This window comes from Microtus pennsylvanicus, chromosome 7 (assembly GCF_037038515.1).
Source record: "Microtus pennsylvanicus isolate mMicPen1 chromosome 7, mMicPen1.hap1, whole genome shotgun sequence".
Lineage (NCBI taxonomy): Eukaryota > Metazoa > Chordata > Mammalia > Rodentia > Cricetidae > Microtus > Microtus pennsylvanicus.
This window is the reverse complement of record NC_134585.1, coordinates 88,315,409-88,332,513: the sequence shown is the minus strand read 5'-3', so window position 1 is coordinate 88,332,513 and position 17,105 is coordinate 88,315,409. Positions and strand designations below refer to the sequence as shown.

Below are 17,105 nucleotides of genomic sequence, written 5' to 3'. Positions count from 1 at the left end.
TTTGAGAGACAGTTGTAAATGGACTTTAAGTTATTTACCTGGTACAATAAAAATGCCGCACTTTTACGGATGCTACTAAACTTAGCAGAAAGGGGAAAGGGTTGTTCAGCATCTACAATGTAATGGAAATTGGCAAGGTGGTTAAAAACTGGTTTTGAGTTCTTTTAAAAGGCATGCCCTCTTAACGCTATGGAAGCTAAGTGGGTTCTATCTCATGTGCGTTCCCTGTTGGTTGTATCCTACCAAGCCACATGTCTGCTCTGCTGGGCATTTATTTACATGTTAAGTTACCAGTCCTGATTCTGTGTCAGCAGGGGAAAGGCTTGGATAAATATACACAGCAGAGCTGAGTTACTGGCCCAGCGCTGTGGTTTGCGAAACGGCAAAAGCTCCCAGAGGGCTACCAGCACTGACCGCCTGTCCTGCAGAGCTCTGGGCTCTGGTCACTGGTGTTGATCCTGGGTCTCTCCTGCCCCTTTCCATCACTGTCTACTCCTCAAGGTGATGAGGGCCCATATACAAAGGCAAATTTACAGTCCTTGCTCTCTGAGTTTTGCCAGCTGTATTGTTTTAATAATCTTGCAGTGTTATTTTTTCTGAATGATTGAAACACCCTGAATTGAAAGAAAGGTAGAAACTGGAATTCAAGATTATTGACTTGGATCTTTGTGTAAGTAGATGTAGTTGGGGGAAAAGATAGCAACTTCATTAAGGTCCCATTTAAATTTTTCCATGGTGAATTGATATCAAGTTTGTTGTTCTTAATTTCTGGCTGGCTGCAGGTTAGAGGGTAAAGACGTTACGCGAGGAAAAGACACAGACACACGGCGGTCCCGCGTGGGTGCACTTTAATGGGGGGAGGGGTAACAGGCAGGTAAAGGGCATGCAAACACAGTAGGAAAGGCAGGGGAAGAGAAGAGAGAGAGGGGTCGTAGGACCCTCGCTTTTTAACGAGGAATACAAAGGCTTCTGGGAAATGTGTCCCGCGCTTGGTGCGCTGGAGTCCAGCGGAACGCTGGGAGCTGTAGTCTTGCAAAAAAACAACAAAGTTACCACTTTTATATACTTTTATAGTCTGGAAATAGACTTTTGAAAAGGCCAGAAAATTACAAGGTAATTACCCACAGTCTATCCTCAAGGCAAGGACTCTTTTCCCATCTCCCCCTTTTTCTTTTCCTATCTTCCTTCCTCCCCCTTCACCTTTCTCCTCCTTCTCTCGTCTCTTTCTTTTTCTCATTATTTTAGATAGTTATAATAATGTCTGAATAAATGCATATTTTAAACAAATTATCCTAGAAAATACAAAATCTGTATTTGGTATACTATAATGTAAACATACATAATTCAAAATTATAGGAAACTGTATTTTCAGTTTTGTGTCATAAGGAAATAATTGGGACTATAGCCAAGTATGAATACTGGAATATATAAACATTTATAATACTTAAGATCTGAATAAATTTCAATGGACAATTAGGCCAATGTATTTTAATGATATAAATAAATGCATGAAGATCATCTACTAGTTCCTACATGAAATTTTTGATGACAAAATATGTGTAGTAGATTTGTCTTTTTCTTATGTTTCATATACTACCATTTATTCATAAGAGATCAAAACAAATTACTGTGTTAGAAAATATGTTTTTAACTATTATGGGAGTGACTCTATCAACCTGTTTAGGTAGGACTTGAATTTTAAATGAAGTTGCTATTTAGTTATGAAAGACAAACATTATGTGAGAAACTTATTCAAATTTATGGTCTTTATAAAATCATCAACATATTCTTTTCTCTTTTGGAAATAGTTTATTTCATCTTACTCTTCCAAGTGATGGTCCATCATCCAAGGAAGCTAAGGCAGGAACTGAAACATGGGCCAAGGAGGAGCGTTGCTTTCCAAGGCTTTCGTACAGGACTCAGGACCCTTTGCCTAGGGACGGAACCACCCACAGTGGACTGGGCCTCCCAAGTCAACTGTTAATGGACAACGTGTCCCACTGACTTGCTCAGAATGTTTCCTTCTTGTTTCCTTTCTCTCTCAAACTTTAAAAGAGAAATTCTAAATTTCTCTTTAAAAGAGAAAGAAAAAAGGTGTGAGGGAAATAGTTTTCTTCTAGTTTGACTTTCCTAGTGGATAAACCACCAAAGACCACCGAATTTAAGGACTGTTACTCGGCCATACTATGTGACTGCTGAGAAGGAAATACCCACCTACTGAGAGTGGCCCTGTATGGTAGCAGACAGTGTTATAAACTAGGAATAATGTTTAGCTCAGTCGAATGTATAAGAGATTTCTGATATTAATGCGGTTCAGATACTGATGTATTATGCAGCCTTTGCAAGACCAGTTTTAAGATATATGTGTGTATGTATATGTGTGTGTGTGTGTGTGTGTGTATCCTATGATGGTCTGTTTTATCAGTTGCTTTTCTCTAATATATCATTTGCATACTAGTTTCAATGTTAAGTTTTCTATAAATTTTGTTGAGTGAGTTCTTCTTATTGACAGTATAGTCAACTGAAGCCACCATGCTTGTTTGTAGAATGCAGTTTCCAAATAGTTTGACAGATAGTCCTCCTATTAAATGGATGTGGTCTTAAGGAAGGGAGACATTTTTGTTCAGGTCAGAGCTCCTCTCAGGTGGCACACAGGTATCCATAGGGACACTTGTCTAGGTTGGGTCCTCTGTAATCTGTAAGCACCAGAGCGCCAGCTTCATTTCTTGGAGAAGAACCCACTGCAGGGCAGATGCATTTATTCTGCAGTGAAGAGAACCCACAAGGCCTTTCTGGAACAGGATATCAAGAAGCTGCTCTTGAAAATACAACCCCTTAAAGTATAACAGCAGCCCTTTCCATGCATATTGGAAGGGATCACTGTCAACCCCTTTGGCCAGTCTGATAGTTCTAACTCACACATGTTCAGCAGCCGTTTTGAAGGCACCTAACGGTGAGGACTTGATAGAGTGGATACTGAAATGTGGTCAATCTCAGTGCTTGGAAGGTGGCTAGAACTTGGCTCACAGGCCCAGCATACCTAGATTGGCAACTGGGTACAGCTACAGGCTCCTTGCCAGAATCTCACTGATGATGTGGGAATGATTTCTTATTAATAAAGAAACTGCCTAGACCCATTTGATAGGCCAACCCTTAGGTAGGCGGAGTAAACAGAACAGAATGCTGGGAGAAAGAAGCTGAGTCAGGGAGTTGCCATGATTTTCCCACTCCAGGCAGATGCAGGTTAAGATCATTCCTGGTAAGCCAGATCGTGGGCTACAGCAGATTATTAGAAATGGGCTAGTCCAGGTGCAAGAGTTAGCCGAGAAAAGGCTAGATATAATGGGCCAAGCGGTGTTTAAAAGAATACAGTGTCTGTGTAATTATTTCCGGGCATAAGCTAAGCTAGCTATGTGGGCAGCCGGGTGCTGGGAACGCAGCCCCGCCGCTCGAATTACAACACACTGACCCTTAGAAACAGACCAGCCACCATTCCAGAGCTCTGTGGCTCTGCAGCTTAGCTGAACTTCTCTGTAGCTACTGCATCTTCACCTGAGAAGGAAAACGAGCCTTCTGTCCAAGCGTGTGCATTTCAGGCTTAAGAGACACCTGGTACTAATATCGCCTTAAACTTGTGTAGCTGGAAGGCTTTTCTGTCTCATTGATCAAGGATACTTGTGAATCTGCGACCATAATCAATATCTAAAATGATACCATGTTTGAAGCTGACTTTTGTATCCCTGTCTGTGAATGTGTTAAATGAAAAAAAAAAAAGCTTTTGTACCATTTGAAAGGAGTGACAGAGTTCTTATCTATTAAAAAAAAAAAAAGTATCGTATAGTGAAACTAATTACCTCAGTCAGAAACCCAAATGGCTTTGTCGATTTGAAAAGTTGTTAGCGCTTTCTGCTAACCGTAATTGTGATAACAGCCCGAAAAAGAATAGCCAATATTGCACTTTAATTGCCTCAAGTAACAATGTCTACCCCAGTGATGGGTCGGCTCATTTATCATCTTCATTGTGGTTTACTTGTCTCCCCAAATGCTCAGCTTCCTTGGAAGACTCTCCCATCAAGCATCAGCTTCCGGCTGATTGCTCTCCACCATCCTGTTCTGATTAGCTCTTTAGAGTCTGCTCCTCCTGCAGGCTCCCTTTCTTCCCTCCTGCTGGGGCCAGAGGCAGGAGCATTGCCCTCCCGGCTGCCAGACAGTAAATCAGCCAGCTCAGCGCCTGGGTATTCTTTGCTTCTGCAGGCAGGCTCCTGACTTCAGGAGTTCTGTGATTTAACTGTTTCGCTTGGCATGCCTCTTGGTTTTTCTCGATTCGAACTTTGATTTGTAGAAACATTTTGATGATTTGCATGGGCAGAAAGAGTCTTTTCAGTCATTTCATTTTAGAAAAATCAACTGGTTGGGTTTCGGGAATGTTAGCCATAATTTGTAAGTACGCTTTTGGAGTGTGTTTTAGAAACCCGAATGAAAAGTCTGGCTTTTATAGGTAGTTGCTAGAAATCTTCACCACAGTGGACCAGGCAACTATCCAGCACTGGTAGGAATCACCTCTGTCTCTCGTTGAACCCATCAGAAGCCATAAGGAGATTCTAAAGAGTGTCTTTGGTGGCTAGTGTACGGGAAAGCACTTGTCACTGAGGTGTTTGAGGAGGGTGCACATTGTAGCTGCTCAGGGACAGTCAGGATGAAGAGTCTCCTCACTCAAAGGGAATTAACCAAAGTCAATGTCAGGGACTTTGCAAACATCTATGAGCCTCAATTTCCAGAGGGAGAGGGTGGAGAGGTGGCTTAGCAGGTAAGAGCAATTGTTGCTATTCCAGGGCACCCATGTTAGGGTCTCAGCACACACATGGTTTATCACAACCTTCTGTGGCCAGTTCCAGGGGATCTGACTCCCTCCTTTTGTCTCCTTAGACACAGGATATCCACATGTTGTCCATCTGTACATTCAGGCAAACAGCCATTCACATGAAATAAAAATAAACAATCTTAAAAGATATTGTAGAGGCATTTAGGTTGTTTCCAGGTTCTGGCAATGATGAACAATGCTGCCATGAACATAGTTGAGCACATGTTCTTATGGTATGATTGAGCATCCTTTGGGTATATACCCCAAGGTGGTATTGCTGGGTCATGAGGAAGGTTGTTTCCTAATTTTTTGAGAAATCGCCACACTGGCATCCAAAGAGGCTGTACCAGTTTGCACTCCCCCCATCAATTCAGGAGTGTTCTCTTGACCCCACATCCTCTCCAGCATAAATTGCCATCAGTGTTTTTGATCTTGGCCATTCTTACAGGTGTAAGATGGAATCTCAGAGTTGTTTTGATTTGCATTTCTCTGATGGCTAAGGATACTGACCATTTCCTTAAGTGTCTTTCCGTTTTAGATTCCTCTGTTTAGAGTTCTCTGTTTAGGTCTGTACTCCATTTTTTTTCATTAGATTATTTGTTCTTTTGATGCCCCTCAACCAAAGAATGGATAAGGAAAATGTGGTACATTTACACAGCAGAAAAAAATAATGACATCTTGAAATTTGAAGGCAAATGAATAGATCTAGAAAACAAATTGAATGAGGTAACCCAGACCCAGAAAGACAAATATCGTATGTACTTACTCATAAGTGGTTTTTAGACATAAAGCAAAGAAAACCAGTCTATAATTCACAACCCCAGAGAACCTAGACAACAATGAGGACCCTAAGAGAGACAAACATGGATCTAATCTACATGGGAAGTAGAAAAAGAAAAGATCTCCTGAGTAAATTGGGAACATGGCTACCATGGGAGAGGGTTGAAGGGGGGGGGAGGACAGGAGGGGAACAGAGAAAAATGTATAGCTCAATAAAATCAATAAAAAAATTAAATATTGTAGAGGCAAAGGCAGAAGGGCTGAAGGAAATGCTTGGGCTTTGCGATTAGTTTGGGGGTAACTTCTGACTTCTCAGTATGAGGTCCAGCTTTCTTCTCTGAGTTTTAGTTTCTCTGTTTACCAATTCAAGGAACTCAAGGAAAAGCTCTGTATGGAAGAGAGGAAAGAGAAAGGGGTGGTAAGGAGGTGGGAGCGGTGGGAGGCTCAGTGAGCTGCATATCCATGTGTGAAATTGGCAAAGCACAAATTTACTGAAATAATAAAAAAGATTAAAATGGACCAGATCCAATGGGCTTACTTATACCTATTTTCATATCACAGAAAAATTATTTGAAGATAAATAATTATATAGTTAAATCAAGGTGTGTTGTATATGAAATAGACTGTTTCATATAGATACTTTAGATGTTTTTAAAGGTTATCTTTTTTGATTCCTTGAGAATGAGCTTTGACTGGATTCACAATGCCCTGAACTCCTTCCAGAGCTGCTCCTTCCTCTCTACCCACACAATTTCTTGTTCTCACTCTTTCCCCGATCCGGCCAAGTTCAGCTTGTGCTCCCCATATACTCCCGGATGTGTGGCCTGCCACTCGAGCGTGGTCAAGTTGCCAGTAGCAACAATCTTCAAGAAAATGGACTCTTTATTTTCCCCAGACATTATCAATTGCCAGTTGCTCCTTGGGTAGGACTGAGATTTCGTGTCTTCCTTCTCTTTCCATGCTTAGATTTTCTATCACCTGATCTTGAACTGTGTTGTGCCTGCTGTAGTAATTACTATGAGTTCATGTGTGTAGTTGCCTTCTTGTGTCCAGAGAACACTATTTCCTTGTAGTCATAGGCCACCTCTGGTTCATAGCTCACATAGCCTTTCTGCTTGTCCTTCCACAAAGATCCGTGGACCTTGAGAGAAGAGGGTGTGATCTAGATGTTCCATTCAGGGTTGAGCATTCTTAAGTTTCTTATTCTCTTCTGTGCCTTGGCCAGTTGTGGGCCTCCATATTAACCACCATCTACTTCAAATAGAAGCTTCTTTGATTAGGGTTAAGAGATACAATTCTGACAATAAGGCCCTGGGGGTCAGTTTACTAGTATATCCATTTAGCACAATAATAGTAGATTGTCCCCTGGGACCTATGGCCTCTCAACCCACAGATCTAATTGAACATAGGAATTTAAGCCTATGTTCTGCTTCTAAAATCAAAATAAAAGATAATGGTAAGAAACAGATATAAAAGGAAAATAAAGAATAAACTATTACAAAAAGAAACAAAACCTCAAAGCATTGGAGCAATGAGAGAGCCAGGGTCTCCTTTTTGTAGTTGTAGCTCTGCTGTGTCAAAATGTGCAGGTCAGTAACCATGTGTCGGGAGATCTGTGCCTTCAGTGTCCCGTTCACACATCACTGTGATGGAGGGGGGGGTCTCCTTCCCCAATCAGATGCCAGAGCATACTCAATGACTCTTGTGCCATAGCCATAAGCCCAGTCGTTTCAATTCACAGGATCAAAATATTAAGACCCAATAGGAAGTTACCAATATTACTATTTTTAGAAATGATTTTAACAATGTTTAGAACTATTTTAAATTTCATTATATTGAAAGGTCGATTGGAAATATACATTGTAAATGTCAATTTTATAATTGTTTTTCTTCTTTTCAATTTCAGGGTCAGCCCGGTCCCCAGGTAAGTGATCTCTTTTCTGACCCACTAACTCCTATTTAGGAGTTCCTAAAAATTTCCTGGTGGGGAACTTTCCCTTCAATCCTTTTTAAATAATTGAAGAAAGCTATGACTAATAATTGGCCAACTACTGCCCAGGAGTGACCCCTGGGACCTCTTCAGGGTTGTGTGAGCCACTTCACCTGTTGGGCCAGATGGCAACTTAACAATATGCCCTCTCAGAGAGTGAAACTCCTAAGTGACCCAAACCAGTGCCCTGGGACTTCAGAGGCAGGGTGACCAGGTTCATACACACATGGGCTGGCGTGCATTAGATGTTGATTAATTGTGTACTAAAGCAGCTGTGAATCCGGGCTCATTATTTATGCTGTGATCCTGCTAGCTGCTTCTGGTTCAGTGTAGACAGATCCTGACTTTGCTCTCAGTTTTCAACACAAACCAGTGGCTACGGACATGATTTATAAGTCAGCGCAATGTAGCCGACAGACAATATTTTGAACTCTGAATCTCACTAAAGAAAATGAACCGTTTTTGAGAGGTGGAGGAAAGTGTGTAAGGACAAAATGATAAAAATGAGGCAAGTTCTCACAAATAGTAGAGCAAATCCCAACTCAAAAGACTCAGTACCACCTCGGTCTGTAGGGTGCTAGTGGGTCGGACCTTAAACACTGCGTTCCATGTAAGCCGTGCGATCACTTGTGTTCCCATTGGTCTTTTTTAGCCATGATGGGCTAAATGCCACCTCTGCCCTAAATTGTTTCCTGATAGGTTTTGTGACAGCTTTGTAGCCAGTGTCATGAATTATTCATTATATGTTAATCTTCATTCTGCATCACGTGAACACTTTTTTAGTTGTTCTGAGCTCCATATATAAGGCTGTGTAATAATACAAACAGAAAAACCACATTTATTTCAGTACAGCACTCCTTTTCACACTAAGCTATGGGAAAAGTTAGACATTTAACTTACATTAATACCGAGAATGCTCATTCGTTTGTAGCTTTTCCTCTTGTAGTCCAAGTTAGTTAGAGTTAAAAGAATGAATTTATAGAAGAGGGTTTTGGCTTCTTAGAATTCAAACTTGCTATTCTATGTTGGGAAGCATACAAAGTAAACGGTGGTTTACCGCTTTTCATACTCTGTTTCCCTCAGTGCCAACAATAATCCTGAGAAGCACGTGTGTGTCTGGGTGTGTCTATGTGCACACACATGCATGTGTGTTTGTGGTTATAGTAAATTACTTACCTGGATGGCACAGTAGTGTGACTTAAGTAGACATCAAGATTACATCTAAATCTGGAAGCCCCGCATCACTCAGTTCTTTCCAGAAAGGAGAGTAACACAGTGTAATGAAGTGAGCTTTGACTTGGAGAAAGAATAATATTTTAACTCTTACCTCTGTCTTAGTCTAGACCACCTTTCTTAGCATCAGAAAGCAGCTCTTAGTATAATTTATGGGCATTCAACATTTGAGAAGTGGCCTCGGGTGCACCCTGAGGGCATGGAGTAAGATGCCGGGGTGGAGGAGAGCAGGAACTAGCTGTGTTTGTGAACTGATAGGTCCATGGGTCGCTAAGGCCATTCCCTGCTGAACACCTTGTAGAGGAATGATGCAGAAGATTCCTCAGAACCCTTGCCTCGAAAGACAGGAAGTTGGTGTGGCTAGCCATCAGTCGGGATCCCTTCATTCTTGAGTCACGTGTCCGTGTTGATGCCAATAGTTCTGATCTACTTCAGAAGGTCTTCTGTATGGGATGAAGGGGACCCATATTCTAGCACCAGGGTGTGATGGTGAATAAGACAGATACAGTCTCTGTCTTGTGATTATTCTGGGTTTTATTTTTCATTTAGAAATTGTACACATCTCTTGCATCAGAATATGATAATGCATTCATATAAAACACTATGTTTCATTGATAATGTTGAATACATGCAAGGTATAAAACTTGAGTTCATAGGCATATACCTTGTTTAATCATTACAATTAAATAAATGAATATATCTGCCTCTCCCCAACCAGTGCCGGATTAAAGCCTCAGAACTTGTCGTCTGATCACTGATTGTGCCTCTTATCAGCATGTCTCTATTGCTGCTGTCCCTGTTCTATGCTTCTATTAAGTCCAGCCTTTACAATTTCTCAAATCAAGTTGAAATCATCATACACTGTTTGCCTCTCTCTGTCTGGTTTTCTCTGATTTCACTTAGGACAGTATCCTATGAATTTATCCATATTGTCACCATGGAGAAATAGCTTCCCTTTCCAGACAGATGATACGCCATCATATATACATACCACATCTTTCTATTGGTCCATTAAGATACTCAGGCTGATTCCATTTCATTCTGTTGCAATGGATTCCACATATGTACAATCATAGAGCATTTCTCTCTGTGTGTGGCTTATTTCATTGAACATATTGTCCTCCAGGTTCATTCATATTGCTGCTAATTGTGGTATTTCATTTCTGTGGCTAAGTAAATCACCAATTGTGTATGTATAGCCCATTTCTTTTCCATCCATTTATTGATGGATATTATGGCGGATACCAGATCTTAGTTGCTATAATAAACATGGGAGTATAGCTCTTCAACACACAGTATCATATGATAATTCTGGTTTTAGATTCTGAAGAACTGACATACTGTTTATGTAATGACAGTTCTGCTATGCATTCCTAACGACAATGCAATAATTCACTTTTCTCCGTATCTTCACAAAAACCTCTCTTTGCCTTTTGGATTGTATCCATCCTAACAGGTGGCGGCATGAACTCTTATTATAAGCTCATTTGCATTTGCCTGATGATTGATGATACCAAACACTTTTTCATAGACCTCTTTCCCGTTTGTATGTCTTCTTTGGAAAACTGATCTGTGAAGTGTGAAGGTTCTGAACTGTCCAGACCCAGAACTTCTGAGAATGACCTAGACCCCACCCATGAGTATTTCTCTGTTTTCATGAGCACCCCGAAGCTCAATCTAGAGTTCAGACAAGTGGTATTAAAGGAGATTTTTATGAACCCCAACCCACATGCAGATGACTTGGGATCTATACGTTGCTCTAAGAATGGTCCTAGTGGGTGGGCCCTTAGTTTGAATAGTGGGTTTCTGTCCAGATCGTGACTCCTTTATTCTTGTTGAATCATTTGCTGACTCCCACCCCCATTCCCTTTCTATGTTGCTCTCCTTGTCCCAGGTCTCCCGCCATCTCTTCCTCCTGCCTGGTGTCAAAGTCAGGACTATAACCCTGAACTGTGATGGCAGGGCGCACATCAGGTGTGATGACCAAATCCCTTTAACTCACAGAATACCTGGCAGGATTCTAGCTTTCTCCTGCATCTCTCCCAGCATCCCCATCACAATGATGCTCAAGGGAGGCAAGTCAACAGGGTGAATGCTTGTCTTTTCCCTGCCAAATGGAGGAATTGAGGGTTAGATAAAGAGAAATTAATGGGTGTCTATAACCTATGTTGACCAGATAAAATCTTCTACCATGGTTTCAATAATATCCATTTCCTGGTGCCAAACCTTTGAGTCTTGATGTGTTCTCTGTCTAGAGTTTGACAGAATGCCCTGGTTTTGTTCTATTGTCTCACCTTCCATTGATTTTTATTGAAGTTCTTTATGGACTCTGTGCTTTTTTCAAACCATACTGAGCCATCTACATTTTCTCTCTTAAGTGTTGTTGTTTTCCCCTTTCATTGGGGCTACTTCCTCTTAAGCCTCGTGTCCACGCATCCTAACACAGTCGCCCATCACATTGGAGTGCTGCTTCTTCAATGTTTTTCCTCTCCTTTAGCGAAGGGATGGTCTTCCTTTCCCAGATTCCCATGGAAGGTTATCTATGCGGTTTATTATATTACACTGAAAGGAGAGAGAGTGGACTTCCAACCAGACAGGTTGCAAGTTCAATCCAGGCTGTGTCTCTTTTAGCCCCTACATTCTGGATGATACTCCTTCACTCTGGTTAACAGTATCCTCATAAGTAAGGCAATGGCCTTTCTTATATATGCCGTAAAAGTTCAAGTACTGTGTGTAAAATGTGGTACCTGCATATGGTACACACTCAGGAAAAATGAATCTTGTTATTCTCTTTTGGGTCCTTGTCATTATTTCCAAGCATCTTTTCTCTTTTAAAAAATATTATTTTGTTTTATGCATATGGATGCTTGGCCTGCTCGTGTATCTGTGTGCCACTTGCATTCCTGGTGCCTGTGGGGGCCGGAAGAGGGTGTCAAATTCCCTAGAACTAGAATTACAGATGATTGGCGTCTGTCACATGAGTCTTGGGAATTGAACCCTGGTCTTCAGGAAGAGCAGCCAGTGCTCTTAACTACCAAGTCAACTCTCCAGACCCTCTTTTCTGTTCCTTCACAGATTTTTATGACCTTCAATTCAGGATCTGCGCTTTCTTTCATCTTTACTCTCCTCTACGTCTGACTCACTTTATTGTACATCTAGAGATTTATTTGTAGAGTTCAGAGCTTTGGCTTTGATTTTCACAATCAAAATTATTACAGAAAGTAATACATTGCTTAAACATTCATATTCATCCACAAATAAATATTTTAACACAAATTGCATACACTAATGGACTAAAAATATATTCTCAGGACTTCATCTTGTCCTCTTTACAAAACACACCAAGTTTTTATCTAGCCCAGTTCTCCTCTGTGTCTTTACCCCTTTCACCCTAAGGCCATTTTCCTGCATATCGTTTTTTTGGGTCTCAGAGCCCTCCCCATAACTCTTCTTTAGAGTTGCATGTGAGCATAAAGTAGCTGCAATTCCCTCAGGAATGTTGAGCACTAAAGTGGTGTGCATGTTGTAATTCTGTATTACCCAGTGAGAAAAAAATGTAAGAGCAAACCGCAAGCAAATGCCATCAGACAACTGCTCTTGGAGGCGAGCGGCCCCCATTTGTCTGCAGACAGACTTGGGAAGAAGTTGAAGATGTCACTGTTCCCTCTGCCCCCAAGTCCCTGTTTGCTCTTTTTCTTTGTTCTAATATCATCATTGTCATTTCGCAAGGCTTTATTAGAGTTTACTAAACTCAGGCTGTCCGTGCCTTCTAAAGAGTTTTGCTGGGGTAAAATATTGTACTGTGGGGGCAGTATTTAACTTTCTCTTCATATGTTTTAAATTATGTATGAAGCTCCTTCTAACCTAACACTTTAGCAATTCCCATATTTCATATTTGTTTCAATCCAGCTTTTTCCAGTTTCACATAGTCTGATTTGGGGGCAAAAGGAGAGCACATACATTCTCTAAGAAATCTGAAAAATGTGTGCGTGCCTTTCTGTATATGGGTGTGCAGAGAGCCCAGATTTCACTCGCTGCTGTGTAAAACCAGGGATGTATCATCACCTGGATAAGTCAACAGTCTTGCAAAGTGTATTTTATTGTTACTATATAACAGGGAGAATAATAACACACATTCAAATGCTTTAGCGTTTGGAGAATTTAAGTATCTTTGGTATTGTGGCATGAACAACTTTCACAGTATTCCAGATGGGTTATATTATTAAGAGTATACATGGTGTAACTATTTCTTTATTTTACCGTAACCCATATGTCTTTCTTTTGCATGCTCATTTGCAAATTGAAATAGTGTAGAAGATAGAACTACTTCCAACAAAATTAATTAAAGAAGTTCTACTGCCAACTTTATGCTGTATTTCCTCCAAGACACATTACCTGCCATTTCACCTGAATTAATGTGGAAAACCCGCAGTGTTCCAGGAATAATCACACTGATTATGTATTGTTTTATGCTGTAGCAGCTATTACCGTTCTCTGGGCATCTTGTTTTTGTATCCCAGTCTCTTCACACAGTGTTGATAAAAAATGCATAATACAGTTTTTCTCTAGAACTGAGGACTGAACCCAAAGTGTTGCACGTGCTAATCAGTGCTCTGTCACCGACCTCTACTCCAAGCCCCCCCCCCCCAGGAAACTCTGCCTAAATAGAGGCATATTTGCTAATTCACACCTAATGATAATTTTATGCACCTGACAAATCTACTGAAGATGGCAGCCTTTTCAAACAGCATATGCAACTCATTGGACAGAGTTGAGGGAAAGAGCTCTGGGCCCTGGTGGCCAACACCTGAGTTGACATTCTTCTCTGCCACTTACGAGAGGTGTGACTTGAAGCAATTTATCTAACTTTATGCCTCAGCTTCTCAGTATAAAGGGAGAATGATTTGATGCAATACAGAACTTAACGACTCCCTCAAAACAGTCAACGGCGCACGCAGGTGCTAGGATTAAAGGCCTTTGTAAATTCCTTCTCCTATAAGCACTCACAAAAGCACAGCCAGAAAGACTTGATGTCCCCAGATGGCTACATATTGTCCTTGCAGGTGGCACTTCACCTGCTGGATGGCAGAAGAAAATAATGGACTCGAGGTGTGTAGATACCGTGGATAAATTAAAGTCACGAAGTTTGTGAACATTCATTATTGTTGGGTATGGTTATCAAGTAGAGGTCTCTCTATAGAACCAACTATTATGTACACAGTTGTTCAAAATATTGTCCTGGGACATAGCATGCCTTAAACAGTTTCAGATCTCTTAAAGTCTACCCTTGGTTAACAGTGAATGCAGGGTTCCACTCCCTTGCTAAGTAAAACTTAGCTGTTGTACTTCGGGTATGCTTCCCTCTCCTCTTCCCTAAGGACCAGTCCATTTACTGCTAAATTTGTATCTTAAATCAGAATAAACCTATTTTATTCTCACACTCAACAAATTTTCTTTTTACAAAAAGAAAAGTGGAACCGAGGGATTGGGAAGATAATTGAGTGGGTAAGAGTGCTCATTTCACAGGCATGAGGATATGGCTTCGAATCTTTAACATCTACGGAAAACGCTGGGCACTACTGTGCACATGCCTGTACCCCAGCACCTCTGGGGGTCAGAACCTTGACGATCACTAGGTTTCACTTTGATAGTCTGCCTCAAGAGAAGAAGCAGGGAGGAACAGAGAATACCCACTATTCTCCTCTCGTCTCTACATGCCCAAGTGTGTGCACATGCGTACACACATGCATGCACACACTGCACATGAATACATATTTACTATACATATATACACACAAGAAAAATTTTAAATAAGCAAAAATTGAATTACATACAAATCAAAGGTGATGTATCTTCCATGAACACAGCAAATAAATATCACCAATTATTACTTTCCTTTGATGAGTCATGATCCACTTTATGCAACACCTCTCACCTAGCAACCTAGACTGTTGTGCAGTTTGGAAGATGCGCAGTAGAGCTCTTTGAGTTTCGGAGAGAGATTTTGCTCTCGCAGTACACCCAGCACCACCATCTGCATATGTGTGACCTGCGCACTGCATACACAGCGCAGCCAAGGGTAGGTAGACTCAGCCACCCAGCTCATGCTGCATTTACAGAGCCTGGAGGCTGGCATGTGACTCCGTTCCTACCGAAGAAAGCCTTCTAACACACAACCTCCACAACCCTCACCGGACCAATGAAATCCTGAGTACAGAGCATGTCGATTTCTCATTGCCCATTTTGAGAAATACCTTGTCTAATGAATCTCTCCCTTTTATTAATTGCTATGATTTTATGCCAGGACATGAAGCCAGAGTCTCCAACCTGCTAAATACATGGTATTTTTCCTAGCATGCTTTAAAGTGTTGCCCACAGCTTGTTTCATCCACACGCCCTGATGTGAGTCTGTGATGGGCCATTTAATAGCCATCGTCTCAGTGACATTTCTAATAAAATCAATGCCCAGGGCAAATCCAGATCTCCTCAGTCATTATAAAACTCTCTGCACTTAGGACACAGCTATTGTTGGTTTTCAGGGTTTCGTGTCTCTTACAGTGGTCTCCTCTGTCCTTTTCTTTGCCCGGCAACATCACTTTGCTCTATAGTGTCTGTGCTTCTCTAGAACTTTCCACATTCTGAATTGGTCTAATTACTACCTGAGAAGTTAAATGTTTGTCCTACCTTCTGTATCAGAGTTGGTTCAATTTTTATAAAAGTCTATTTTAAATGGTGGCATCTTCCCTAGTTTGCACGACGGTTGGTCGGTTGGTGGCCCAGAGGAATTGATCTGGTGTGCAGGAGACTTTGCCTGATGGTTTTTAATAACTTCTAAGGGTTGTTTCCTAGAGTTTGCCATTATAGGCTAGGAAACAGGCCCCTGAAATTTCTTGATCTGAGGATATGAGCAGAAGAATGTATTATCTCACTATGTTGCCGAGACTGACCCCAAACTCCTTGGCTCAACTCATCCTTCCGTCTCATACCCCCAAATTGCTGAGACTATCATTGTAAACAGTATACCCAGGTAGAAGTACTGATTTGACTATAGTATGTGGGTCAAGGTCAGGGAAGCTTATGTTCTGGTTATCCAGGAACGGGATACTAGCAACTAACACAGAAAGACGGGGCAGACTCAAGAGAAGCTGTATAAATGAAATCTGTAGGACTGGACTTTGGGTTTAGTTCACTGAGCCAGACACAAACACAGAATTTTAGGTTTGTAGCTGAGTACTATGCCTAACAAAAATAGGAAAGCCAGGAATCACAGTGGTCTCACAGCAGCCAGCACGGAGAGACTTGGTTTGGGAAAGTGGAATCTGAGCCGGCGATGGTCTGTTTTGGCTCAGACATCTGGTGAGCAGTTGAAGATGCAGGGCTGCAGCTTGAAGGGAGGCTGAGGACGGAAGGCAGGTAATGGCTGGAGCCTTGAGAGGGTCTCTGATAGCCGGTGGCAGGACACGGTGAGAAGGCAAGTTTTAAGTACAAATTTAGGTGACGTGAACACTGATGGTCTTGTCAACCCTTCCTCCCCGGGGCTTCAGCTTATTTAGATTAGTTTAGCCCAGGATATCCCCCTCCCAGGGCTCAGGGGCTTCCCTTCCATGGCTCAGGTTTCTTCTCAATGGAAAGAATTGCCCTCCCCGCAAAGAACAACATGGTCTCTTACTTGTGTTCCTTTGTTTTTTCTGGAGCCCAGATGTAAAAACATGACTTCTTGCTACCTTTCCTTTTTCCTTAAATCTAATTTCCCGTCTTTGTGTGACTAATCTGTTCTTTAGGGAAGCTGATGGACACAGGAAGGAAGGAGATAGGACATGAGCAGGCGCTGATAGTGGGCAAAGGCCATGTATCCTCCTCCTGACTTCCAAAAAGGGAACGTTTGTGCTCCTGAAGATGGTGGAGGAGAACCCAGGGGATGGGGTAGTCACATGGTTGGAAGTGACAAGTGAGGAAAAGGATGGCTAGAACCGGGCCAGGGCAGAGGTGAGCGTGTCGGTAGGTGTGATGGTTTCCATCCAGTCCCTGGAGAGAAGCGTGATGAGAACGAAGAGTCTAACTACGAAGCTCTGGGAGTCAGCGCTCACACAAAAAGCTCCGTGGTCCTGTTGGCCATCAGCCAATGTGAGGGAGCTCCTACTTACATTGGAAGTCAATCAAGAATCATAGCCAAGACTTGAGAGTCGGGCTCCGAGCCCCACCTGACCGGTGTGGGTTTTTTTAATTTTTTAAATCATTTTT

General features: G+C 41.7%; 1 protein-coding gene across 1 annotated transcript in view; it reads left to right on the top strand.

Annotated features, from left to right (window-relative positions):
- Nucleotides 1-17,105, top strand: part of Col25a1 (collagen type XXV alpha 1 chain) — a 392,115-nt gene that overhangs the window by 209,285 nt on the left and 165,725 nt on the right. The window contains exon 5 of the mRNA XM_075981333.1: nucleotides 7,548-7,565. Coding sequence (XP_075837448.1) covers nucleotides 7,548-7,565 — 18 coding nt within the window. The remainder of the gene's footprint in view (nucleotides 1-7,547; nucleotides 7,566-17,105) is intronic.